The sequence below is a fragment of the Leuciscus leuciscus genome (genome assembly GCF_965113295.1).
Source record: "Leuciscus leuciscus genome assembly, chromosome: 14".
In the NCBI taxonomy this organism is placed as follows: domain Eukaryota; kingdom Metazoa; phylum Chordata; class Actinopteri; order Cypriniformes; family Leuciscidae; genus Leuciscus; species Leuciscus leuciscus.
Window position 1 is genome coordinate 33,966,484 of NC_138738.1, and position 27,523 is coordinate 33,994,006.

At 36.8% G+C, this 27,523-nt stretch overlaps 2 protein-coding genes across 5 annotated transcripts in view; both read left to right on the top strand.

Moving 5' to 3' along the window:
- The first annotated feature begins 605 nt into the window (after positions 1-605).
- Positions 606-9,214, top strand: odad3 (outer dynein arm docking complex subunit 3). 2 transcript variants are annotated; one of them, XM_082189811.1, is made up of 13 exons: positions 606-823; positions 1,045-1,157; positions 1,266-1,343; positions 1,472-1,672; positions 2,148-2,249; positions 3,306-3,431; positions 3,838-3,960; positions 5,298-5,441; positions 5,556-5,716; positions 5,865-6,018; positions 6,982-7,131; positions 7,318-7,402; positions 8,586-9,214. In XM_082189811.1, exons 1-13 carry the CDS (start codon positions 739-741, stop codon positions 8,714-8,716), a joined length of 1,653 nt encoding a protein of 550 aa, XP_082045937.1. In that variant the 5' UTR covers positions 606-738; the 3' UTR covers positions 8,717-9,214. The 2 variants fall into 2 exon arrangements, with proteins under 2 accessions (XP_082045937.1, XP_082045936.1); XM_082189810.1 differs by having other exon boundaries at positions 5,862-6,018; positions 8,586-9,209.
- The window catches only part of rgl3a (ral guanine nucleotide dissociation stimulator-like 3a), a 32,713-nt gene continuing 6,286 nt past the window's right edge, over positions 1,097-27,523 (top strand). Inside the window, exons 1-15 of one of the 3 annotated variants that reach the window (XM_082189800.1) lie at positions 1,097-1,102; positions 14,444-14,476; positions 17,162-17,451; positions 18,884-18,928; positions 19,669-19,838; positions 19,923-20,077; positions 20,158-20,406; positions 21,953-22,056; positions 22,175-22,259; positions 23,400-23,477; positions 24,475-24,561; positions 24,675-24,707; positions 24,818-24,939; positions 25,102-25,197; positions 26,372-26,501. In XM_082189800.1, the coding sequence (XP_082045926.1) occupies positions 14,453-14,476; positions 17,162-17,451; positions 18,884-18,928; positions 19,669-19,838; positions 19,923-20,077; positions 20,158-20,406; positions 21,953-22,056; positions 22,175-22,259; positions 23,400-23,477; positions 24,475-24,561; positions 24,675-24,707; positions 24,818-24,939; positions 25,102-25,197; positions 26,372-26,501 (1,668 nt within the window). In that variant the 5' untranslated portion in view covers positions 1,097-1,102; positions 14,444-14,452. Of the gene's footprint in view, positions 1,103-14,054; positions 14,477-17,161; positions 17,452-18,883; positions 18,929-19,668; positions 19,839-19,922; positions 20,078-20,157; positions 20,407-21,952; positions 22,057-22,174; positions 22,260-23,399; positions 23,478-24,474; positions 24,562-24,674; positions 24,708-24,817; positions 24,940-25,101; positions 25,198-26,371; positions 26,502-27,523 lie in introns of those variants that run through there. The other 2 variants (XM_082189799.1, XM_082189801.1) reach the window with 2 other exon arrangements.

A 27,523-nucleotide genomic window follows, 5' to 3' on the forward strand; every position in this document is an offset into this window, starting at 1 on the left:
AATTATACCATTGATGAAAACAAGCTGATACCAAGGTATTTTAGGCCTACAATTCTAACATAATTTTTCATGAAAAAACATGATTGTATTTATTTATTTTTCGAAAGTAAGGTTAATGTAAGCAGCTTCTTGCAATACTCTCCTAAATGCGTAATAAAACCTAAGTGCAAACATTACCGATTTAATGACCGTCCTTTATTTTTCAGTGCATAATTTTGTTTTACAATATTACTACTACTATTACTGTCATGGGATTAATATTATAACTATTATTATGTAGTAGTGTAATGCAGACAGACACAACTAAAAGAGGTTTGAATTTTTCTTTGTTTAATTTGCACACTGAATATGGGTTGGAGCTTTTAATTCCCACCACAGATTTACCAAAATTCCTGTGAGAAACACTGGTATTACTATGCCAATGCAGTTTAAAGCTTGTTTTTTTGGATTCATCACTGTGGAGTATAGTTCAATTGTATTAATAAATGACAGTTTTGTACTTAATTCAACTGTTAACTCTCGCTCGTTCCTGCTCGCTCATTAGTTGGGGGGTGGGGGCCGGTCAGGGACCTGGATATTGGATAGGGGGCGCTGGTCCAAAAAAGGTTGAGAACCACTGAGCTACTCTGTGGTTCAGTTGCTAAGCATCGAGTTTCAGACACAAACGAGGACGCTGTTGGCACGGCGGTAGAGACAGAAATCCAAATTTAAATCTCAAAATAATAAATATTCATAAAAATGCCTGGCACGTCTGTCTCAGGGGGCATCAAGCACCCTATCCATAATCAAATTTCGGAGCTCCAAAGAAAAATTCAACTTCTGGGTAAGTTTTTATTACATATTTCGCTAATTAAGCTAAAACAGTTAACTTAAAACTTGCTTAAATATTCAGCAATATTGCTAAAGTAGTGGAGTAATACGTATTTCAATTGTTTTCTTATTATTGTTCTTATTAATCATGTATTCTCAAGGAAAGTTAATATTGCATGACATTACACCCAATTCCGCATGGCCGCTGAATGTGTTTCTCTCTCTGTCCACTAGAGGGAGACAGAAGCGCGTATTTCGAAAGCTCTCAGTCTGCCATCAAGAAGAACAGAGAAACCATCTTTCAGCTAAGACATGAGAATAAAAACCTGCACAAGAAACTGGCTGAGGTCAGACATTATGAACACATACACACATATGTAATGTTAAAACATAACCATATCATTTAAGTAACGTTATAGGTGTATTTGATGCATATATTGGTCATGGTTGTCCAGGGAGATGAACAAGCAATCAAGGATGTTTTTCATGGCCGTGGGATTGAGAAAGCATTATTCAGGAACATGTCTGTTAAGGTGGGTTATTTAAGGTTATTTAAAAACCTTTTTTTCACTTCTGTCACTTGTACTATCCAGTTAAATTGCCCGTGGTTACAGAACCACCTGCATATAATTTGTGGTTGACAGAAATTTTTGTTGTGCAGTCAGCTCGGACGGTGCTGGAGAAGGAGGCGTGTGATAAAATGAAGAAGCTGAATGCTATGAAACACACCACTCAGACACAGAGGCAGCGTTTTGAGGACTTGAAGCTCCAGTACCAGACCATGAAGCCACAGAGCATGAAGCCGAAGCCACGGAGCAGAAGCCCTCTGCCTGACAACCAGAAACTAGAGGAGGAGGAAAAGGTAGAAACTGTCTTTTTTCCTGTGCATTTTAGATGAACACTGGTGAATCAAAAAAAAAAAAAAAAAAAAAGGAAAAAAATCAGTTAGAAAATGAAGCCTTTTTTCCATTCAAATCATTTTTGTCCCAATTTCTCCTTTCTGTAGGCTAATTTAAAAAAAAAATGTATCTTGTCCAAAACCATGCCCACAATGTCTTATTATTACTATTATTAGTAATATTACTATTATCGCGAAAATAAGATTTTTTTGCATACCATAATGAGAATTAGAGTAAAGAAGGGAACTCTGCCAATAAGTTTCCCTAAGTGGTCATTCTTCCTATGTGAATTCTCTTCTTCCTTCTCTCAAGTCTTTCGTCTTCCTCTCTGTCATGATTAGTGGTAAGCAGAGTGTTTACCCGCCCTGTATTGACGGGCACAATTAAATATGTTAGTTCAAGCAAGATAATTAATGAACTTGTGTGCTTGTTGTATAGAAATTGCGCATTCTGGAAAACCGCTTGGAGAAAACGCAGCTGAAACATCATGAAGCAGAGCATATAATGCGAGGATACCTCAAACTGAAGGACCACCTACAGGTATCTGAGAATTCATGTACAGACTGACACAGCACACAAGCATAAACCCACACAGATGAGTATTATAAAGCATGATACCCCATATATGTGATGGGGAAAATTTAAGCAATCCAATGTATCCAATGACACTCATACACTACCATTCAAAAGATATTCTTATAATTATAATAATAAGAAATGTTTCTTGGGCACCAAATCAGCATATTAGAATCATTTCTGAAGGATCATGTGACACTGAAGGGTAATGGCTGCTGAAAATTCAGCTTTGATCACAGGAAAAAATTACATTATAAAATAGATTCAAATAGAAAACAGTTCTTTTAAATTGCACAGGTGAGCATTAGAGACTTCTTTCATTAAAGGGTTAGTTCAACCAAAAATGAAAATTCTGTCATTAATTACTCTTCCTCTTCGGAACACAAATGAAGATCTTTTTTATGAAATCTGAGAGCTTTCTGTCCCTCCATTGACAGCTACCACTTTCAAGCCCCAGAAAGGTAGTAAAGACATCATTAAAGTAATCTATTAAAAATATTAAAGAGTGCTTTTGCGCAAAAACAACCTTAATTTACCACCTTATTTACAAAATATTAATCTCCAGCATGTGTTCATGCAACAACGTCTGCTTTTGCGTCAACACAACACACATGCGCCATGGTGCTCTCGTGAACACGCAATGGAGATTCATATTTTGTAAATAAAGTGGTAAATTACGTTTTTTTGCTCAAACAAAGCACTCGTGTCGCTTCATTAAGTTGAGGATAAACCACTGGAGACACATGGATTAATTGAATGATGTCTTTACTCCCTTTCTGGGGCTTGAAAGTGGTAGTTGCATAGGCTGTCAATGGAGGGACAGAAATATATCTTAATTTGTGTTCCGAAGATGAACGAAGGTCTTATGGGTTTGGAACCACATGAGGGTTGAGTAAATGATGACAGAATTTTCATTTTTGGGTGAACAATCCCTTTAAGATTAAAACTCTTAGCGACCCCAATCTTTTGAACAGCATGGTAAATAAACATTTATGATTATCCTCTTATTTGTTTCTTCAGGAAGACAGTCTTACATTTCAGCCCCAGCTGGACAGGATGGAGGCAGAGATCCACCGGCAGACACAAGTGCTCAAAGATCTGCAGGTCATGAACAGTGATGCTCACTTGTCAAAGGATGCAGCCAAGGTAAAGACAAAACATTTAATAAATGATAAATAAAAATGTAATGAGATAATAAAGCAAGCATACGTGTAAGTGTGCCATGATGAAGGTTGTACAAATAATGATTCTCGTAAAGAGTAGGGGTGTAACTCCGGTGTCCTGCCCAAATTCCCTCCGTTGGTCTTTATCAGTCATGGCCTACTAATAAGAATCCTCATGCTTTCAATTGGCTTTATCACTCTCTCTCCTCTCCAGCTGTAGCTGGTGTGTGGTGAGCGTACTGGCGCCATTGTTCTGCACACTGGAGGTGGTTGAGGGGAGACCCCCTGATCTGATTGTAGAGTGCTTTGGGTGTACAGTAGTACATAATAAAGCGCTCTATAAATGCCTCATTTCATTAAGATGTGTGTGTGTGTGTGTGTGTGTCCAGGCTGAGCTGCAGATTCAGGAGGAGCAGGTGTACAGAGAGCGCAGAGAGCGAGAGAAAATCCTCTCCCGCTACAAGAAGCAGGCGGAGGAGAGGATTGCTCAGGCAGAGAGGATGAAGAGAAGAGTAAGCATCTTCCATCACACATCAGCTAACAATAAGCAATACTCTAATAAGCATAAAAATATGTGTGTCATACTAATAGCACTTCTCATGTGAAGTGCACAGGAGACTGGACTTGCAATTGATGTTAATAGAGCTTGGTGTTAGCATGCTGCAAAGATCACAACACACAAATAATAATAAAATAGACAATTCAACTATTTATGAGTATATACACTACCGGTCAAAAGCTTGGAATAATTCGGATTTTGTAAAGTCTCTTATGCTCACCAAAGCAATTTTTTTTTTATTGAGAAATACATTAATATTGTGAAACATATTATTACAATTTAAAATAACTGTTTTCTATTTTAATATATAATTTATGCCTGTGATGCAAAGCTATATTTTCAGCATCATATACAGTCTTCAATGTCACATGATTCTTCAGAAATCATTCTAATATGGATTTGGTGCTCAAGTAACTTTTCTTATTATTATCAATGTTGAAAAATAATTTTTGCTGCTTAAAGGGATATTTCACCACTGGAAAGATGAATGTGTATTTAAATTGGGTCATTTGTGTAGTAGAAATGTGAAATTATTTTAGAAGTTGGTGCCTTCTAGACTGAGAAAAGCCAGAAAAATTATTTTTGGCTCATGCGGATGAAAGACAATGGGGGAGGGAAGCACGGTCATTCAAAAATACTACCAGGTTTCTACTGATACAAAGCTTAATGCTAATCGGTGAAGTATGCCTTTAATAGTTTTGTGTGAACAGTGATACACTACCGTTCAAAAAAAAGAGAGAAATTAATACTTTTATTAAGCAAGGATGCATTAAATTGATTACAAATGACCATAAAGACACTCACAGTTTCCACAAAAATATTCATATTTTCCATTTCAGATAAAAAACATTATTAATAATTGATAATAACTGAGCATCAAATCAGCACATTAGTATGATTTCTGAAGGATCATGTGACTCTGAAGTGATGATGCTGGAAATTCAGCTTTACCAGAATAAATTACATTTTAAAATATATTCTTATAGAAAACAGTCAATTTTAAAAATATAATAATTTAACACAATATTCTGGTTTTTACTGTATTTTTTTTTTTTTTTATCAAATAAAGGCAGCCTTGGTGAGCATAAGAGGCATCTTTCAAAAACATAAAAAAAAATTATATTAAAAGTATACCGAACTTTTGACCGGTAGTGTATCTTTCTCAACATTTATTTTAGACCGTTCTTTTCACTAAGCCTTCTCCACTTGGCCAAAACTAGGTATCAGAATGATTTTGTCGAGTTTATTCAGCCATCTCCCCTCCATTCCCCTTCCGTCTGTTACGTCTAGCCCCAGTGGACGGCCATGCACCCCGATGAGCTGAGCAGCGAGGCCCAGCGCAGTGCCAACGCAGTAGAAGAAGTGGAAGCCATCTCTACTTTTGAGGAAGCTTTCCAGCAAATCAAAGAGGCCACTGGAGTCACAGACTCACGGGTGAGGACAGACTACATTCAGATGTCTTCAGTGTCTATAGATTACTCCTGGTTAAGCAATGTTAATTCTGTTCTTGTGTTAAGCAATGTTTATTCCGTATTTCTCTTGTAATAGGAAATAGTGGACAGGTTTATCTCTCAGGGAGAAACACAGGAACATTTGGAGAAGATGAAGGCAGAAAATGAGAGAATGCTGCTTCAACTGAAGGAAGAGAGGAATACACTGCAAACTCAGCTTCAGGATATGAAATACTCACGAGAAACTGAACTCTCAAGGTGAGAGCAGACATTGTAGGCAGTATGAAATGAATAATAGTGCTATGATATCACTTCACATGCTCTGTTATTGTGACTGAGTTATAAGATTATTGTCCTCTGTCAGCTCTCTAATTCTCTTCTGTGCATGTGTTTGGTTGTTTAGCAGCCAGCAGATGCTGCAGGATTGTGAGCGTCAGCTGCAGCAGGAGCAGCTGCGCCGTGATGCAGTTAAAGATCGTCTGGACAGACTCAGACATACACTAAACACTGTCAAAGCAGGAGTGAAGCAGCTCAGTGACAAACTACAGCACATACCACTGGTACTAATGAATCTTGTCAAATACATAAACCCCCTGGTTTCACAGACAAGGCTTAAGCCGAGTCCCAGACTAAAATGCATATTTGAGCTGTTTTAACTTAACTGTTTTAATATCTTAAAATATGTCAGTGACATTGTTTTGTCACGAGATGCACAACAGAAATATATTTTTTTCTATGGCATGTTTATAAAAGCTACTTAAATGTCCTGATTGAACTTGGGCCTAATCCTGGCTTAATCTAAACCCTGTCTGTGACACCAGGGCTAAACATGGCTTTTTGTGAACCCGGTTAAAGGGTTAGTTCACCCAAAAATGAAAATGCTGTCATTAATTACTCACCCTCATGTCGTTCCAAACCCGTAAGACCTTCGTTCACCTTCAGAACACAAATTAAGATATTTTTGATGAAATCCGGTGGCGCAGGAGGGGCTCCATTGACAGCTATTTAATTAACACTTTGAAGGCCCAAAAAGGTAGGAAATACATCGTTAAAATAGTCCATGGAACTACAGTGGTTTAACCTTAAATTTATGAAGCGTCGAGAATACTTTTGTGCGCCAAAAAAACTAAATGTCAACTTTATTCAGTCATTTCTTCTCTTCTGTATCAGTCTCCGACGCGCGTTCACGAGAGCACCACGACGCATGCGCGACCTTCCTCTGCTTGTAGGTTATATGTCAGAACACCAGCTGCTGCATCATCACCACACACACACACACGCGTCGTGGTGCTCTCGTGAACGTGCGTCGGAGACTGATACATATTATAGGTAGTGTATTAGAATGTTTTTTGTTAAATTGAGTAGAAACTGCATAAGAAAAATTCATTAAAAAGTGTCCAGGGATGTTTTCTCTGTAGTTAGTGATTAAGGAAACGTTTTTACATTCAAACGATGCATGCATGAAATGTATGTAGCTGAGCAGAGATTAGAAATATCTGAGTATTTCTCTTGGTCTCTGGCAGATGAAGGGTCCGACAGCACAGCTGCCTCCAGACTCAGAAGAACAAACACTGCAGCTGATGTCTGAGGCTGAGCAGAAACTGATGCTTCTGAAGGAGGAACTGCAGGGCAAAGATCTGGCAACCATCCTGAAGGAGATGGAGGAAGAGGAGGTGAGGAACAATGATTATAGTCAAGTTGCTGTTTTTGTATTTTGACTTGTTGAAGATTTGTAACTAGTGAAACATTGACTGTTTTGTTTACTTTAGGAATATATGTCATAGTTTACTTTTTTGGGAGTTGTAAAATAACGCTTACTAATATTACTAATATGTTGTTTATTTCATGCCCCTTTGCAGTTCACTGCCAGGATAGCAGGAAAACTACCCCAGCACAACACGCGCATTCAGCTGCACGAGGCCAAGAAACAGGACTCTGTTGATGGTGAGACACTAGCTCATATCACCATGGAATCTCATTTCTGCCACATAAGAAAAGAATCATGCTTTGGTGAAATACAAAGTCATAATTATGAGATTAAAAAGTCTAAATGTTTTGTCACAATTATGATTTTTTTTCTCTTTTTTTTTGTATTTATTTAATATTTTTAAGGTTATAATTTACTTTTTATATATATTAATTTAAACTTTTTGTAATTATGACTTTTCTTGATCATTTAAATTTATGACATAATTTACCTTTTATGTCATAATTTTGTCTTTTTGTAATATTTATGACTTTTCCTGATAATTATTGTTGTTTTTTGCTATAATTGACTTTTTATCTCACAATTTCAACTTTTTAATATTATTTTTATATATATTTATGACTTTTCCTTATCATTTAAATTTTTGATGCCATAATTGACTTCTTATCTCATAATGGGCTTCCATACATGTATCCTATATCTGAATTAAGCTTTTTGGGGCGTGAAGTCACACATTTCAGGGTATTTATATGGTAAAAAAAAAAAAAAACTCCTCAATAAAAAATCCTACTTGATATTTTTACAAATTATTTTTAGCTTGAAAAATATATTTGATCATTCATCAAGGTATAGAGAAAATATTCTATTAGTTTTTACTTGATGGTTACACCACCTGACATTTGTTAAATTTAAACTTCTTTTTGAACATAAAAGCCATATGAAATCAACATGGATACAAAGATTACATACTGTATATCTAAGAACTTTATTCCCATTATACTTCTTTATCTTGGGCACTCTTGATTTCCATTGTGCACCAGTGATCACTGGTTTGTGAACTTGGAAAGCTCTTGACCAGGAACGGTCATGTGTATTTTGATGTACACAGTTCAAAAGCTCCCTCTTATCAAGATGTTCACCTGTGCTCTTCTGATTTAGTTCCATTCCTCAATCTGTACACTGTGTGGAAGTTAAAGCTCACCCTTCTGTTGTACAGAGTGGTGGTGGATTTGTTAATGTCTCAAAGGCCAGATCACATTTACGTGTGATTGTGTGTGTGTGACTGAGACTGGCCTACTGGTACATGGGAACTATGAATGCTGTTGATCCATATGTACAGGGAACAATAACAGAACTATTACGTTTAGCAGACAGAGCTGACACACACCTTACACACCTGCATGTCTTTTCTGTCAACAGATGAGGACGACAGTGGCGACGATGAGGGAGATATCATCACCCGTGTCACCCTGAAGCAACAGTCGCAGTCAATCATTGACACAAACACCAAGAGGAAGACTCGCATTAAAAAGAGGAAGGGCAAACTCTGATCTGATCCAGACACTGGAGTGTTCATCAACATTTGACAGAGTTTAAAACATGATCAGCTGTAGCTTTATCTCCCTTCTGTATGTCTGCACATTAATGCTTTGGAAAATAAAGGAATTACTCAGTTGATGTAGTTTGATTTTAATACTGTAAATGTATTAGCTGCGTGTTGTTTGTACATGATTGCTTGCATGCCAGAAGACTCTAACGTGACACCTGGTGATCTCAGTTCTCACATGACACATGACGCCTGTGTTGAAGATAAAGCCGAGATACAATCTCAGCACAGAATTTGACAAATGTCCTGGATCCCTTGATTGTTGCTAGAATTGATTGCATACATGCGCACACCGTCAGTGACGTTTATAATGTTACAAAAGAATGCTGTTCTTCTGAACTTTCCATTCTTCAAAAAAAAAAAAGATCACAGCTTCCACACTTAAAAAATAGCAGCACAACTGTTTTTACCATTGATAATTATAAGAAATGCTTTTTCAGCACTAAATCTGCATATTAGAATGATTCCTGAAGAATCATGTGACACTAATGATGCTGAAAATTCAGCTTTGATCATAGGAATAAATTACATTTTAAAATATATTCAAAAAGAAAACAATTATTTATACTGTAGTAATATTGGGTTTTATTGTATTTTTTGATTAAATAAATGCAGCAGCCTTGGTGAGCATAAGAGTCTTTCAAAAACATTTAAGAAATCTTAACTGACCCCAAAGTTTTGAGTAGTAGTGTATAGTGTAAAATTAACCTACAGTGATCATTAATTTAAAACAATATAAACCCGCAAGAAAATGAACTTGGTTTCTCTAGAGGCATTTACACTCTTCAGAAAATACCTGGATTTTATCAATGATTTGACATCCGCATTGTACCTACTCTTAATGCTCAAATCGTGGATGTCTTCATAACAGAGATATTCAGAGGATTCTTTGTTGGCATAATATTGTTTCCTCTTTTGAGAATTGTTTCATAACAAAACATGATCACAGACATTTTTAAGGTAATACAGTGAATCAATGAAATTCCTGCAACATTTCCATGTACAGGTTAGGTTCCCTGTCTATATTACTGTAAAGTCCTTTCCTGACCTTGTTATATAACACTGGAGGCACTGAAGCAGAAAACAGTGTGACCAGTACACCAAGGTATAAGAGTGTGCATTACATTAGGCCTCAGAGCTGAAGCATGCACTTAAGAGATAATAAAGTTATAATCCAGGGTTCTTTTCTGTGCATGTCATGGTTTTATCATCCCCAGTGTGCCTCTATTTCGGCTAATTATCAGCATTAATTAATCTTTATTCACAGTTGTAAATTAGAGTTTAACGCCACAAATGAAATCACTGCTGGTTTATTTCTTTGACTGTCAGCCAATTAGTTTTCTGTTCTATCTCTCCTAAGAAAATAGGGTTATGTAAACAATATCAAATATGAAATGTTGAGGTGCAATCACAGCCTGTTATTGTAATGTAGTCATTTGTAATTCAGACATTCTGCATATGTTTTGATAAATGATACTTGTGCATGAGCTTCACATAAGACTCCAGAGAAATGTGTGTGTCATGTATTTAAACAAAGCATTTTCCTGTTAAATGTCACATTTCGCAAATACAGGACACTTACATTAGGTAAAAGTCGTTGTCCGTAATGATTACTGAGATGGCACATTCGGACGGAACTAAAATCACTGAGAAGCTCGGGTCGGGTAATAATTACTTTACCCCACCTCTCCATGTTAAACTAATCCAGTCCAATAGGGCTTAGGACAAAGTGTTGTGAGATACATTATCTAACATGAAACTGACCTCTCATGACTTGTAGCCAGCTTTTTTAAATGTTTGGCTACTGTACTGTTAATTTATAATAATTCCTTTAATGTTTGTTGCTATAGAAAATGTCAAATTCACACAAATCAGCGTAGGCCTAATATAGGCTATATAGCTCATACAATAATCTGCTGAGGTTGATTGTCAATTCAAATGCAGATGTATGAATTGATTAGGTTTTTTTTTTCCGTATGCGGACATATCTCATAGATATCCAAAACTACTTTATTTAGAGTCATTCCAACAAAGATTTACATGAATCATAACACTTAAATAAAAGTCAATGACCCAGAGGCACCACATGGCTTTCATTCAGTAGTCTGAATCATACACCATACTGAGCAACTATGACATTTTCTCTGCTATTTCAAAGCTGCTTTAAAACGACATGTATTGTGAAAAGCGCTATACAAATTAATGTGAATTTAATTGAATTGTAGCCTACTATTTCATAATTACCGCAGTCTGGCAACCGCGCGCGTTTCAGGTCCACGCGCAACCGCACGACGATACTCCTCGTGAGCGTCAAAGATTTTTTTGTTTCCACGCTAAATGTAAAGACAACAATTGTAAAATTGCTTATTGGACACAAAATTGCTGTTCAAAAATAAGTTAAAAGAGGAGGTGGTATGGCTTGTAAATCGGAAAAAGGAGGCCTGCTTCTTTGTTTACACGGTGAAATCTGCAGGTATTTTAATTTAAACTCTGTTTAATGGGATGCACGGATGCAATATTTGAGTCATAAGACAATTTTATGTCAATCATAATTAAGTGTCGTTCAGAACAGCTCGAGAATCTTCAAGTTTGAACAGAAACACCTAACATCTGTGTTGTGATATTAGTAGAGCAGAGCACAGCACGTGGTCACTTTTTCTTTTGGAGTTATCACCCATCTTTTACTTCTCCCTTTGTTGGTGTCTTGTTTATTTAACATTTTATATGCTTCACGTTGTGCACTTTCAATAGTTTATTTACTTCACAGTTACTAGAATACACACAAGAACACTGAACTGTACTGTTACTGCAAATTAATATGTGCAACAAAAGAATGTCAGAAAAAGGAGAGATTGTGGCAGTGAAAAGGATGCACTGAGTGGAACAAACCAAGCTGACAGCCCATTAGTCTGTGCAGACAATTAGATTATTGTGTGAGTGTGTTCATGTTAGTCAGCATTGAGAGAATCAGAGATGGATGGATGAGAATTGCTGGGTTACTAGAGTTTAGATAACCTCCTCAGTTCATAGTCACTTGTGCAGCAGACATCAGTGTTCAGGTCTCTGCGTCAGTTCATGAGGGATCTTTCTGGAAGGTCACGGCATCCCATCTCCTGGTTTTATCAGAGTTCAAACATGGATTTTTAGGAGCTGATCTACTACGAACAGACGTTGGATAAGGAGCAACATCCACTGTGAGTAGCTCATCCTGTGTTTAATAAACTTTTAAATAATGATTTATTCCATGATTGTGCCACAGTCCAGCAAATAGAAGCTCCATACTACCGAATGCATGTCAAAGTTGGATAATATGCCTGACGTGGGTCTGCAGCTCTTGGAGGAAATTGGCGTGTGATACTTGTGGAGGATGAGGTCGTCTCTGGTGGTGTCTGGGGGAGAGAAGGGTCTGCGGGCACGACTGGGACGAATGAGGCATCTGCTGTGCCAGACTGGGCCTCATGTGGATGTGCAGATGGATGAGGAGCCCGGTGTTTGGCTCAGGAGCTTCCATCTTCTGGACCTCGAGGAACACTGTGAGGTCAGTGCTGATGGTAATCCACTGACAATTGCATTTGCTTTTAATCATTTAGTGTATGCTTTTATCCAAAGCGGCTTCATCCTAAACAGAGAAACTGCTGCTGTATAAATATCCAAAGCTGGCTAGAAATGAGCTATAGGACAGAACAACTGTAAAGCAGTCAACTGTATATCCATCCCTTCTAACCCTTTGATAAATATTTGTCGATATGAAAAATTGTTGTCAGCTTCACTTTTGTTGAATGTTCAAAACTTTGGGGTCAGTGAACATTTTTTTTAAAGAAATGAATGCCTTTATTATGCGAGAATGCAGCTGATCAAATGTGACAGTAATGACCTTTATAAGGATCATGTGACACTGAAGAGTAAAGACTTGGGGTAATGATGCTGGAAATTCATCTTTGTATTCAAAGGAATAAATTAAATTTTATAATTTATTAAAATTATAGAAAACATGTATTTTAAATTGTAATAATATTTCACAATGTAACTTATTTTGATTAAATAAATGCAGCCTTGGTGAGCATAAGAGACTCGAGAAAAAAACGTACCAATGCCAAGCTTTTAAATGTTGGTGTACACATTTAAATAATGAGAGCAGTCAGAATTATGGGTAAGGGTCAACAGTGGTTTAGGTGTAGCATCTCAACCCTGAATGGTTAGAAATAATTTACATGATCAGTCCACTGTAGTAAACAACATGGATCATAGGTTAAAATTAAACTGGCGTTTGCACTTTCATCGTTAGCACATGCTGTTCTAACAAAGTGTCTTTCAATTCAGTTTACTTGAAAATACCAGAAGTTGACAATCCCTCACCAAGATGATAACTAAAAGTTACTACCCGACCAGAATGTTACTAAGCATGTCAGAAATGAAAAGTATTTGCAGCATTGCTGGCATGTAAGCTTTTTTCGTGTTTGTTCGCTATTTAACCTCGTGTTCAGACTGTTTTGCACCATGGAATTGGATGGTAAAACAAAATATTTCAATTTAATTTTTTTATTTAAAATGAAGTAATGATCTGTTTGTTGGAGTGTGTGAATCAGCACACATCAGCATGTGACTTCTGTGTTCGTAATGAGTGATATTGTTAGTGGATATGCATAAATACTTTTAGCATGATTGTGGTCTGTCAATAAGAGTTCAGTATAGTGTGTGTCACCCATTGTTGCATTGTATATGGGGTGGGCTTTTTGTAGGACACTGCACATTCACAGATCTACGTCAGAGAGAACAGAAAGACATTAATGAACTCTCTGTACCCAGAAACCAACAATTTGCTCATTGTCTCAGTCATTGAGATATTGTGTGTATGTGGTTTGTGAAAGGCTATCTCATAAGATGTTCACCATTATTCATCTAAGGATCTGCATAGTGTTGTCTGAGTCATTTGTACTATTCCTGGATAAAACAGGATGCAGTATTTTCCGTTTGATCAGCACAACTTTGGGATTTGAAATTGAAGTTAAACCTATACACAAACAATGACACATGGTGTAAAATTAATTAAATAGGATTTTCTCTAGGTCTCAGACTTTTAGCCGCTCTTTAAATTACAAAGGGAAAAATATAAATAAGGAATTGTATGTTTGAATTAATGTATTATAAAATAGATGTTGCTACTTGGTAAACTGATGCGATTGGACATGCTACCTAATTAATATTCATAAGTCAAGCCTTCACCATATGATTCGCTGATCTTCATGTAACGTAAGCACTACCGTTCGTCATACTAGACGCATTTATCTACGTAGAGAGATCAACCCACTGCACTTTAAGTGCTTTACAGGTGCGCTGTGTGCTATTTAGACAGCAAAAAAAAAAAAAAAACCTCTGACATAATAATAATAATGATAATAAGTTTCTTAGGTCACAGACTTCATTTAAAGCATATTTATAATTGATGATAAAGGTAGTAGCCGACAGACAGGTATGATACAGAAAGTTGACTTCTGACTTCACTGGAGTTTTTGATTAACGTTAAACCGAACCTGGCAAAGTTATCCATTCCCAGCAGCTCTCTAAATAACATGACAGTCAACTTTAACGCCAGCTGACTAAGGAATATACTTACCAAAGTTTTTTGCTGCGCTAATGGAAAGTGGGAACGCTTACACTGCTTGATCATACGGCTGAGAACATGGGGAAATGGAAGTTCACAATGGTAAGTCACTTTTTTCAGTTACGCTATTTTATCGAGGACATTAAGTCTGTTGAATGTGATTTTAAGAAACTAGAATGTCTAACTTTCATCATCAAACTGGGAAACGCGTGTTGTTGTTGGACAGTGTGTCGCGCTGAGTTCAGCGTGAGTGAATCAACCGTGTTTGTCTCTTCACTTGAATGCTGTAGAAAATGCAGTATTTCCCGTTCTTTCTCTCTGGACATCTCACTTCTTTCTCTTGTCACTGACCAAAACTAAGTGGTTTTACAATTAGGTACGATATTGGCTTTAGGAAAGCGATTAATCAGCCGTTGACATGTAATGAGAGCTCAGGGGAGGGTGTGGTGCCTCGGGAGTCTCACAATAGAACAGATTTTGTGTTTGTTCTCAGTCAGACCCAACTGTAGATTGAAGATGTGTACAGTGTGTTCTGTTTCACAGTTTCAGCTTTCCCTCTCCCATCAGTCCCTGTGTTTTGTTCCATGGCACAGTTTTAAAGGAGACACGGGAAAGCTCTCTGTTTTGCTTGTCTGCAGTTTCTGGGAAGAATGCGCTTGTGATTTTCACAGCAATTGATGTGTTAGACTGGAATAGATTGTCCTTGGGTTACTTGGAAAGCACAACCTTTTTCCAAATGTGTGGTTTGCATATTATGTATATTCTGAGATTCATAGAGGTATTTCCACAGAGCAATGTAGAACAAAACAGTCTACAGAAGTGAAAAATCAATATATTTTTTTATGTACATCAGAATAAAATAGGATAATTCTGTTCAACATGTTCACCACCTGGCTTGTGACAGCTTACATATTTTCCATGTCACACATACCGGTATATTAAATACAGAATTTTTTTTTTTTCTAATGTTGCTATAAGACCCACTTAAATGAGGGAAATTATCTAAATATATACATTTTAAATAGGCTACTTAAAGAAACTAGGCAACAATATCTTATGTCTCCTTTTTTGAACTAATGTATGAAAAAAGACACAAAAGGTGTATAATTAAGATAAGATCCTTTATTTATTTCACCTCCTTTTGTCAGGTCATAGAAGTGTTTATTTTACAAATAGACATTTCTTTTTCTTAAAGTTCATATACATTCAAAGTTCAATACATTCAAAAGTTTGGGATCAGTCATTTTTCAAATAAAAAATACAGTAAAAACTGTAATATGGTGAAATATTTCAAAAACTGTTTTCTATTTTAATATATTTAAAAATGTAATTTATTCTTGTGATGTCAAAGCTGAAATTGTCAGCATCATTACTCCAGTCTTCAGTGTCACATGATCTTTCAGAAATCATTCTAATATGATGATTTGATGCTCAAGAAACATTTATATTTATTATTAATGTTGAAAACAGCGGCACACATTTTTCACAATTCTGTGATGAATAGAAACTTCAAAAGAACAGCATTTTTAAAAATAGAAAACTTTTGTAACATAAATGTCTTTACTGTGACTTTTGAAAATTTTAATGCAAAATAAAAATATACATTTCTTTACTGAACTCACACTTCTGAATAGTGTATTATTTTGTTTACAATTAAATGAATGTATTGAGTTATATGTGGTTTTATAGCTAATGGCTTTATTTTGATAAATCAAAAAGAAAATCAAATAGACTTTGTTTTAAGAATATTTTAGTACAATCTGTTATTGATTTCAATGAGTAAATGTTTCTTATTCCTTTTATTTTATTTTATCTAATGTCATGTAAATTGTGGTCCATCCCGTGTCTCAAGAATCAGTGACCGATGACACCATTATGCTAATATGTTCTCAGGTCAGTTGTTATGAGTTCATCTAATGCTGGTCACATCTGAATCAGCCCAACAACAACCCTTCTCGTTCTGAAAGAGAAAACACTGGACTTAATTACTCCAGTGTGTCACACAGTCTGTCTTTGTTTAAACCCCATATGTTTTGTTTTTTATTCGCCCACACTGGTTTTCATTCAGGGGTGGTATTTGCTATGCAAATAATCGTGGTTTCATTTTACCACCAAGGAGGATTTTTGTAAGAGAGTATTTTTGGTGTCAACTAGTTATGGTTTTCCACAATGATTTCTCCTCTTTCCTTAAAAAAAAAATGAAAATGGCTTCTTGTGTGGACATTGTTCAACAGTGGTGTTACTGTTAATACCGTAAAAAAAGTTTGGTGGATTTGCTTATAGCATAATCTGAACACTGTGTTTTATACGATTTTGTTGAGAAAGCATCTGCTGAGAACATAAATGCAATGTATTGTCTTCTCCAGCCAGTGAAGATAATGTGTAGTCACTCCTCCTGACCTGTAATTTGGATAACAATTTGCCTGTGTTTTCCATAGAACTGTTTTGTATATTTCCTCCTGGACACATGAAATGTTAGGTCAGTGCTTTGCAGGCATTGGTTTTTTGGGGGGGAATTTCAGTTGGAGGCCTACATTTCAGTGCATTTTACTGCAGAAACCGAGACAAGCCCACTACAGTTCTGCCTTTTGTTTTCTTCTTCTAAAATCTCATGACATGCTGAAGTTTCATCAGGACTGCAAAATAGAATTTTATGATGGCACTGTCTTTGTTAAATAGCAATGCAATGGGCATCATATCAAGTTTGACAGTAGGTTTAATGTGTGCATATTTTTTCATTAGTCCACTGCAAATTCGACATGTTTAGCCTGATGATCTGTTTTCCAGGACCCAGTGCAGGAGTGGGGAGAGGAGGTGGAAGACGGGGCCGTCTACGGGGTCACTCTTCACCGAGAACCCATCCAACCCCCAGCTGATGCAGCTGAGAACGATTCTGCCTTTGGCTTCATGCAGTACCGCACACTGAAGGTCCGCAGGCTTAAAGCAGCCACTCTGGAGCGTCTTGTCACAGAATTGGTGAACCCAGAGTGCCCTGACCCAGATTACACGCAAATCTTCCTCTCCACCTACAGAGCCTTTACCTGCACAAATACTCTCATAGAACTCCTGTTTCAGAGGTGAGCATAAACACTCAATTAAAGAGTTTAGTGTTCAGGGACATTAAGCCAACATTAACACTACCGTTCAAAATTTTAGCATCAATAAGATTTTTTTTTTTTAAGTTAATACTTTTATTCAGCAAAGATTCATTAAATTGATAAAAAGTGATAGTGAAGACATTTATATTGTTACAAAAGATTTTTAAAACTTTCTGTTCATCAGAGTATTCTGAAAAAATGCCACGAAAATATTAAGCAGCACGACTGTTTACAACGTTAATAAGAAATGTTTCATGAGCAGCAAATCAACATATTTGAATGATTTCTGAAGGATCATGTGATGCTGCAAAATTTCACAATATTACTGTTTTTACTGTATTTTTGATCAAATAAATGCAGCATTGGTGGGCATAAAAGACTTCTTTCACAATCTGACCCCAAACTTTTGAACGATGGTGTAAAAAAGTTTATAAGTATAGTCTACCCAAATTGACATTATGAACCCTCATTTCAATGCTTTTGTGTTCGTCTGAGGAACTTTGCATTCTAATATAAGGTGGGAAGAAAAACTATTTCAACGCATTTGCTAGTGAACGTGAAGTTTCTCTCGGAAAGGCAACCATTTTGCTGGCAAATGCAAATTATTTTGCATTTTCTGTTAGAGAACTCAAAATCATTAAAAATAGACCCCCCCCCCCACCCCCCCCCCCCCAAGCTCATATTTTTATCATCACCATTTCTCCTTAGGGGCTTTCTAAAATTGTATAATTTCATCATAATAATATAATTTCAATCATAATAACTTATGATTCTATTTCTACTAAGAAATAAGCATTATAATATAATATAATAATTGCTTGGTTTTGTCTAAAACATACTTTTTAGACATAATTAAATATGTATGACATTATAAATTAATAATTAATACTGAACCTGCCAGCTTCCTCTCAAGGTACCTTATCAATGACATCAAGTCATTGACTGACTTCCGTTTTTGACACGGCTATCCCTCATGTATTTAAATATGATATTTATTCCGCATACGTATTGCTCAGGGACCGTGAACAGTCAAATGAAGGGGGAAGCCCAAATTTCTAAATTCATTGTGAGGCTAAGTGTTTCCCATGAGACACATGATGACTGTGGCAGTATGATAGTCACACTATACATATCAGTGATGCAGTGGAATGGAGGAGAACACCTCACATTGTAGAACAGGTTTCACTTGACTAGTCAGAGGTGTCAGAGGCTCTTTAGTTGAACATTGAGTGTTCTTTGTTTTCTGTTGAAGCATAAATAAAGGCAATAGGCCTTGAAAGAGCACTTGTGACACATTTGTGTTAAAAACATGAACAGAAATTGTTGCAATGTTCATAATTCTAAAGCTTCTCTGAAGGGTTTTAGGAATGTTTTGAATATAAACTTTGGACTTATTTATTTGTCTCTGTAGAGAGGACACGGTCACCAATCTGGACAACAGTGTCTGTGTCAGGAGGTAAGGTGAATCTTCAGAAACTTCTTGGTAGTCTTGATTCTGATCAGTTTGTTATATTCTGTGGTCAAATAGGCAGATGTGTTCAATCCTATTCATGGAGGGCCACTGTTCAACCCAGTTAAACACACCTGAACCAGCTAATCAAGGTCTTACTTGACATACTAGAAACATCCAGGCAGGTGTGTTGAGGCAAGTTGGAGCTAAACTCTGCAGGACAGTGGCCCTCCAGGACTGAGTTTGAACATCCCTGATGTAAACCTCGACACTCTGATCGTCTCTGAAGGGTTTATTTTGTGATAACAACCGGGTGAATGTAAATTATGATGCTTGTTACATGACTACTTGCCACATAATATTGATTTGAGAAGAAACCGTTTTAAAATCTTTGGAATGAAACAAGAGAGAACGTGTCCGTGGTGTGATACGAGAAACATGAAAAAAGAGCCGGCCTCAATGAGCTACCTGTATGAGCGATCATTATACAGCATTTCTACAGTAATTATCAGGGAATAACTGACCTCAGAATACCGTGACTGACCAGAATCAAGCATTTCAGAGAGCCTTGTAATATTGTTTTATAATTACCTTTAAATTGAAACGGGTTGCAACCATTATACTTGAATTAAAGTTTTGAAACAGTTTTTAAATCTGGGTTATTCCTAAATCCATAAGCTTCAATAATAAGTATGAAACAATAAGGTGCTAACAAAGCGTGTGTATGTATGTGTGTGTGTATGCAGTTCTCTGCCCTGTCTGATCCGGCTGTGGTTAGACGAATATCACGAGGACCTTCGGGACTCTCCGGATCAACAGGCTCTCCGGCTGCTCTGTGTTCATATGCGTCATCGCCTTTGTTTCAGACGTCTGGTTAATCAAGCCGATGCTCTTCTCAGAAAATTTCAGACTGAAGGCAAGCCTTGAAAAATGGCTAATTTAGCTTTTATGCACATACACCCAAAAAATCTGTGCTAAATAACTTCTTATGGATCAACAGACAAGCACATGGGTACATCAGTAGAAGCCAGTGCTGCTGACGTAGAGAGTCCAGAAACTAAAGACGCCATGGACAGACGAGACATAGAAGAGATGGGGGATGTACTGGCCTTCCCCGCTCAAGACATAGCTGAGCAGCTCACGCTGTTAGATGCTGTAGGTGTCAAGTTTTGCACACTGAGGCTAGTTTTTATTTTTGGCCTACTTTTATTCATCTGTTTCCATTTCTTTCTCAGGAACTCTTTGTCAAAGTGGTTCCGTTTCACTGTCTTGGCTGCATTTGGTCTCAAAGGGACAAGAAAGAGAACCGGAATCTAGCGCCCACGGTCCGTGCCACCATTGCCCAGTTTAATGCCGTCACTAACTGCGTTATCACCTCTCTGCTGTGGCCTTCTGCCACCTCCCCTCCCGGCTCCCCATCCTGCCCTCGTAGCAGCCCTACACACAGGGCAAAGATTATTGAGAAGTGGATCTCTGTGGCTCAGGTGTGTATAAGGCTCGAAACATACTATTCATACTATAGTTTTCATCTTTAAATCTGTAGAGCAAAACATCCATAGAACTGCAGAACAGGCCTGCAAATTTTCCATTTGGTTCATGCCACGAATATTAAGATCACCTTTCAAAAGAAGAAAAACAAAAAAATGTGAACAAATGTAAGTTTTGGGCACTGGAAACAGCGGGACATTGTAAAACGCTTAACGTGAAAAACACTTACCCCTGTTTGCACAGACAAGGCTTAAACCTAATCCTAGGCTAAAATGCATTTTTGAGCTGTTTTAACTGAAAACAACTTGCAGTGACATATCTAAAAATATGACAGTGATATTGTTTTGCCTCAAGAATACACATCAGTAATGTTTTTTTTCTAAGGCATGTTTATAAAAGCTACTTAAATGTCCTAATTGAATTTAGGACTAATCCTGGCTTAATCTAAGCCCTGTCTGTGACACCAGGCCTTAAAGTGCCTTAATGTACTAAAACTGTGATATTATAAGATCAAATTCCGTATACACCTTATTGATGATGCATACTTTATGCAGATGAGCCCAGAATTTGAACGCAACACGCTAAATGGTTAAGCGTCTTCTTTATAATGGTTTTCTATGTAAAAACGCTCAAGTCAAGTTTATTTATATAGCGCTTTTCACAATACAGATTGTATCAAAGCAGCTTCACAGTATTAAATTAAAATAATACATCAATGTTTGTTTCTAGTGGAAAACATCCACGTTTGGTAATGCTGATCAATAGTATTGTTGATTAATTAATTAAATTAAATATCCCCAATTGAGCAAGCCAAAGGCAACAGTGGCAAGGAACAAGTGGCTTAAGGGGAAACTGTGTGTTGCGTTTATATTCTGGGTTCATCTGCTTGCCTGTACATAGTATGCATAATTAATAAGGTTCATATAGATTTTTTTTTTTTTATATCAGTCTCACTACATTAGTACTTGGTAAAAACCTGGTAAAAAATAACTGGTAGGCAATGGAGGAAAACCTTCTTTTGGCCTCCAGGTGGGTGTTCCTATAAGGGTGTGACGTCATGTGAAAACTTTGAATAGGCAAATATGTGAATGCAAATTTAAATGCATGATTGCATTCTGAAATGTGTCAGAGCACAAATCATTATGAAATTATAATTTTTTGCAGTTCTCAGCGATGCCACAAGGAGCACTATAATAGGCATTAGAAGGAGACACTCATACACTTAAAATGTATACGATGTTAGCTAACTGCGTGATTTGTATATCACAATTATGAAATACATTACTTGGACACAGTAATACAAATAAATGTGAATTGAATTGAACACTCTGCTAAAATTACTGTCGTGACAGAGCTACAGTTTGAAGAGAATCTTGCTGAGCAAGAATAATTAAACTGTTGACATGAATTTTAATGGCACAGATATTTAAAGATAATTTCATCACTTTGTGTTGGTGCATATTTGATCCAGTGTTAGTCTGTGAAGTTAATATTTCTTTTTTTTAAGATGATTTGTTCTATTTATTATTATTTGTATGACAGGAGTGCCGTCAGTTGAGAAACTTCTCCTCTCTAAGAGCCATCTTATCTGCTCTCCAGTCTAATGCTGTCTACCGGCTAAAGAAAACCTGGGCGGCAATCAGCAGGTAGTGCTTTCTGATCCTGACATCCTGAAACAGCCATTAAACCTGTAGTGAAATGTTAAGCACACAGTTTGTATAATACATAGTAGTAAATGTAAATCCATAAAATGTGCAATTTCAGGGAGAGTATGACTGCCTTTGATCAGCTGTGCGACACCTTTCCCGATGAGAACTGTGTGCTGATCAATCGAGAGATCCTTGTAGAGGTAAGTTTCACAGGTTTGCCTGTTTTAAATCTGTTGTCTACCCTAATCTTCTAAAAAGTTTGACTGAAAAGCACTTCCATTAAAACATTTGGGGTCAGTATGATATATTTTTTTTATGTTTAAAAAATATATATTTTATGCTAATTTTGCTATTTTATAATGTAATTTATTCCTGTGAAGCAAAGCTGAATTTTCAGCATCATTACTCCAGACCTCAGTGTCATATTATCCCCTCAGAAATCATTCTAATGTACTGATGTGGTGAATTTTGGTCTCACTATTATCAGTGTTGAAAATGGTTGTCCTGCTTAATATTTTTGTGGAAACCATGATTTTTTTTGTGATTAATAGAAAGTTCAAAAGAACAGCATTTATTTGAAATAGAAATCTTGTATAAAATTATAAATGTGTTTACTGCCACTTTTGATTAATCTACTATGTCCTTAGTGAATAAAAATATTAATATCTGTCCCAAAAAAATCTTACGGACCTTAAACTTCCATCAATATCTAACACTTTGGACTACAATGTGCAAACGGGTACGTCTAATGATTTAACATTATGTGCAAGAGCTGATAGCGCTGTTGAATCTCTGATAAGATTATGAGGTGATCTCATCCCATGGCTGCTTTTATACCCTTTTTACTATCTTAAAAGATGCTACCTAGCAACATTTCATATTTTCCACAGCCCCTTTCACTCTAGCTCGCATGCAAAGAGTAAATCAATAGGGGCTGGAGGAAGATGAGGTTAAAAAAAATGCAGAATCATCCTGTTGGCAAAGACACCATTAAGGAGGCAAAACATCCCACAATGTTCTGCAGTGTTTAATGTTCAATGTATGACAGCAAAACATTCATTGTTGTTAACTATGGTGGCTCGTAGTAGTCTATCCCACTTCCCTATAACCTTAATCTTTATCATGTTCTGTAATTGCACTTCATCTTGAATTGTGGCATTTCTTCGGGTGTGGGATATTGGCTTTGAATGCCTTCTAAAGTGATTTACGTAAGTGTTTCTCCAGGCCAGTTGTTTCAGTGCATCTTATGCTCGGTTATGCTTATCTAAATCAGAGTTTCAGGCTGTTTGCATTTCAGTATGCCAAATGTCCTCTTATCTATTTATTTGTGCTTGATTTAGGAAGAAAACCAGTCAGCAGAGGTAGACACTCACTCTGCACCAAAGTCTCCCAGACTTAGTCCTACATCTAAGCACACGGTAAGATTCACTAGAGTCGCTTTTATAATAACAAGGCCATGCTGAATGTTGTGCATTTGTCTCATTTAAGGTCACTGGTACAACTTGCTTTTAAAATATTATTAAGCTGTTGTTTCTGGGAAACAACTACTACTGTTTGGGATGTATGCATCTGCACCAGCTAATTTGACTCAAGTAATTTCATCTCCAAAACGAAAATGTGTCTAAACGAGAATCTGCCAGCTCATTAATTAAAACACTCAAAAGGGTATTAGCATAATGCCAGCCGACACAGTATGACGGAGTAAGGTTTATCATTAGTAAAGGTTCATCAACAGTGTGTTCCCCTAACTAAGATATTTATTCTTGCCGTAAATCAATTTTAGCTGTTGGGAAAAGATGTGTGTGCTTTAAAGAGGACATTTTAATTCAAACCTGTCTGTGGATTCATGTTTAATTATAGTATACAGTACCGTTCAAAAGTGTGGGGTCAGTAAGATTTTCTTTTTTTTAAGAAGTTAATACTTTTATTCACCAAGGATGCATTAAATTGACCAATAGTGACAGTAAAGACTTTTAAATTGTTACAAAAATTGTATTTCAAATAAATGTTTTCTTCATTACAGAATTCTGGGGGGGAAAAACGGTATCACGTTTCCACAAAAATATTAATTCGCACTGATTACCACAACGGTTTACAACATTGATGACAATAAGAAATGTTTCTTGCACAAAATCAGCTTATTAGAATTATTTCTGAAGGATTGTGTGACACTGAAGACTGCAGTAATGATGCTGAAAAGTCAGCTTGCCATCACAGGAATTAAATATTAAAATAGAGAAGTTATTTTAAATTGTAATAATATTTCACAGTATTACTATACTGTTTTTGATCAAATAAATGCAGCCTTGGTGAGCATAAGAGACTATTTTCAAAAATATTAAAAAATCTTACCAACCCCTTTTGATCTTTTGAACAATAGTGTATTTTTGTCTGACAACTTTGTCTTTCTGACAGAACCCCTCCAATGGTGAGGTGCCGTACCTGGGCACTTATCTGACAGTTCTCACCATGTTGGACACAGCACTAAGTGATAATGTACAGGTGAGAATTGTTTTTTTTACCTTAATTCATGTCATAGACATAGTGTTTTCAATTTCCATTCCCACTCTGAAGTTTTTTTGTTTAAAAGATAACTCTCTTCTTTGTGCTCGCAGGGAGGTCTCATCAACTTTGAGAAGCGTAGAAAAGTAAGCACAATTGTCTTAAATATTGTTTTAGTGTTTTAGCTCACTAGGTTTTGGTCCAGAGCTAGTGTTAACGCATGGCTTTCTCTGTCTCCATTCCTTTCTGTATTCAGGAGTTTGAGATTCTGTCTCAGATCCGGCAGCTGCAGGCATCATGTGCTCAGTACACTCTACAATCACATCCTCATATCATTTCCTGGATCAACAGCAGCATGCCCCTTACTGACCAGAAGAGGTGAGACGCCTCTTGCACATTCTGATGATCATTCTCAGTGAGATCATTTCCTTGCTACGAATGTTGGTTTAGATAGAAATTACTTTGAATTCAAGGCAGTGGTACTTCATCTAAGAATCTCAGAAATTTAGATACTAACAGTCAATCTTTCTTTCTCATCAGTTATGAGTTGTCAAGAGAGCTGGAGCCACCAGTTGACCCCTGTCCAGGCTCTCCCAACCACTGGAGCCACCGGCTCATCTCCAAGAAACTGACCTCGTGAGTGTTGTTATTCACAGTTTCAAAGCATCGGTTTCCTAGCCTGGAAATCCAGACCTAAATCTAAAAGATTAATGGTCTGGCGTCGACTAATGAAAATCGGCCAGCTCGAGGGGCGGCACCAAGCATGCATTTGAAAATCTCACTGCACGCAAAAGGATAACACTACGACCAATCACAACAATAAACCCCATACGCTACCAACGGAGCTAACTGGTAGATTACACTCTTACCGTATCCGGTCAGCAAAACAGCAAAAACGTCCTTCTTGCAAAGGAACGATTCGAGCGCCGTCTTCTGTTCCTGTTTTAGATAAAAAGCCAAGTCTAACTCGTTCATTGTAGCGGCCAAAGCCGTTTCAAACAACTGGTATTCATCCATAGAAATCTTGCAATGTTTATTAATGACTTCGACGTCACAGCGCTGTCGTCATCTGTTTAGCTTGCCTCTGGCCCGCCTATATCAGATAACCCGATGTGATTGGTGCAGCTCAGATCGAGGGGCATATTTAATGAGCATTGTTACTCGACACCAGAGTAACTCGCTGAGCAAATTCAACTTGTGCTCTCGCGAGAACTCTGGATTACCAGGGTACCGGTTTCCATTTTATGGACTCAAGGCTCCAATATACTCCCGGCGAAGATTTTTTAAAGTTTTTCGCCCAAGGGTAAAAGGAAGTTTGAAGTACCTTTGCAGCAAGATACTGTAAGTGAACATCCCGATGCCACCCACACTGTTGACAGCAACAATTAAGATGAATATATAAATATGTTCTGTTCTAAATAACAAAAATGTTACGAAAATGACAGCAGTGAGAAAACGGCAGTTAAGAAAGCATCTGATCATAAGGATGTGTATATGTTTGCACCAGCTCTGCAATTTTGCACTCCATTCAGTCATCTCACGTTTATCTGTATAGCATTTTATACAATTAATTGCTTTAAAGCAAGCAGCTTTACAGCATTCAAAATAAAAATAAAACAATGTCAAGTGTCACTTACAATTGGAATTATAACTTCAATTTGTACTGTAAACAGAAGAAATATCACACCAGTTCGTTCTTCGATTTCACATGAAGTATATAGGGGCCTTTATTACTTTCTGAGTCTGAGTCTAAGACATTTTGCTAACTTGCTTGTTTTTCTGTGATGTGTTTCTCTTCTGCTCACTGCAGATTGCTGTCTGGCAGTGAGAACTTCTCAAAGAAAACCCTTGCTGATCAGATCAGTGTATCATCCTCTGGCTCCAGTGGCTCCGAGATGGATGATCTCAGCAGCCCCAACCTCTCACCTCTTGGATCCAAAGTACGGGTAACAACTCAGCATAAAAAAACCTGCAGACTAGAGCTACAGACGTTTTTTACTATAGTTGCTACAGTATTTTATTCCTTTAATATAAGCTTAGGCTTTCGATCGATTAAAAATGTTTAATCAAAATAATTATGATATTTTGAATTAATCAGTAGCACACAATGGCATATATTTGCTGAGAAATTACGTTATTGTGGCTGATAAAAGCACTGAATTGACCAAATGTGGCTGTATATTGATGCTTTTGTAGATTACTATTTTTGTGTACGTGTTTATACGGCAGAGTTAACTAAAACTATTAAAAATTGTTTTGGGTCATTGAAATGAAGCTAAAATAAAATCTAAATATTTGATGAAAAACTATGTAAATTAAATGTAAAATGTAAAAGAAAATATAAACGAACAAAATTATTTAAAGCTACACTGTGTAATTTTTTTAAGTTCATTCTTAGCAAAAAAACACTTTGTTCTTTCAAAATGATGAAATTTATAGTGCTCATTAATGTGTAATTACTTCTACCAACTAATCAAGTATTCTCGTAAGCGTAGAATCTGCCATTTAGAATAAGCGAGTCGCTCGAATCACGGAAACCATGTTGTGCCTCAATTTTGAAAATACATTAGCCAAAGAGGGACATACTTGGAAATTCAAGCTTTGCCTTTCGCATCTTTACTCTCAGTGGCACCGTGACGAATGCGAGGGGGAGATTACTCGCGACTGCCGGCAGATTTGAAATAATACGACCACCGTAGGAGTTAAAACGCCCTCGGAATGGGAGGGGCTAGAAAGTAATATTCAGTTGGTAGTCATATACAATTTCACCGCTAGATGGGAGAAAATCCTACACAGTGTAGCTTTAAGTTGAAGTAATAAAATTAATAAAACTAATAATGAAGCGGGGAAAAAAAAAGAGGAAAATAAGTCAAAATTGTGAGTTATAAACTCGCAGTTGTGAGAGAAAAAAAAGGTTAGAATTGTGAGTTATAAACTTCGCAATTACCTTTTTTTTTATACT

What these genes read in the sequence shown, in the direction of transcription:
- odad3 (XM_082189810.1), top strand. Translation starts at nt 739, where the DNA reads ATGCCTGGCACGTCTGTCTCAGGGGGCATCAAGCACCCTATCCATAAT. An exon ending in AAGAAAAATTCAACTTCTGG is followed by an intron (nt 824 to 1,044) that starts GTAAGTTTTTAT and finishes TCTGTCCACTAG; the next exon opens with AGGGAGACAGAAGCGCGTAT. An exon ending in GAAACAGGACTCTGTTGATG is followed by an intron (nt 7,403 to 8,585) that starts GTGAGACACTAG and finishes TTCTGTCAACAG; the next exon opens with ATGAGGACGACAGTGGCGAC.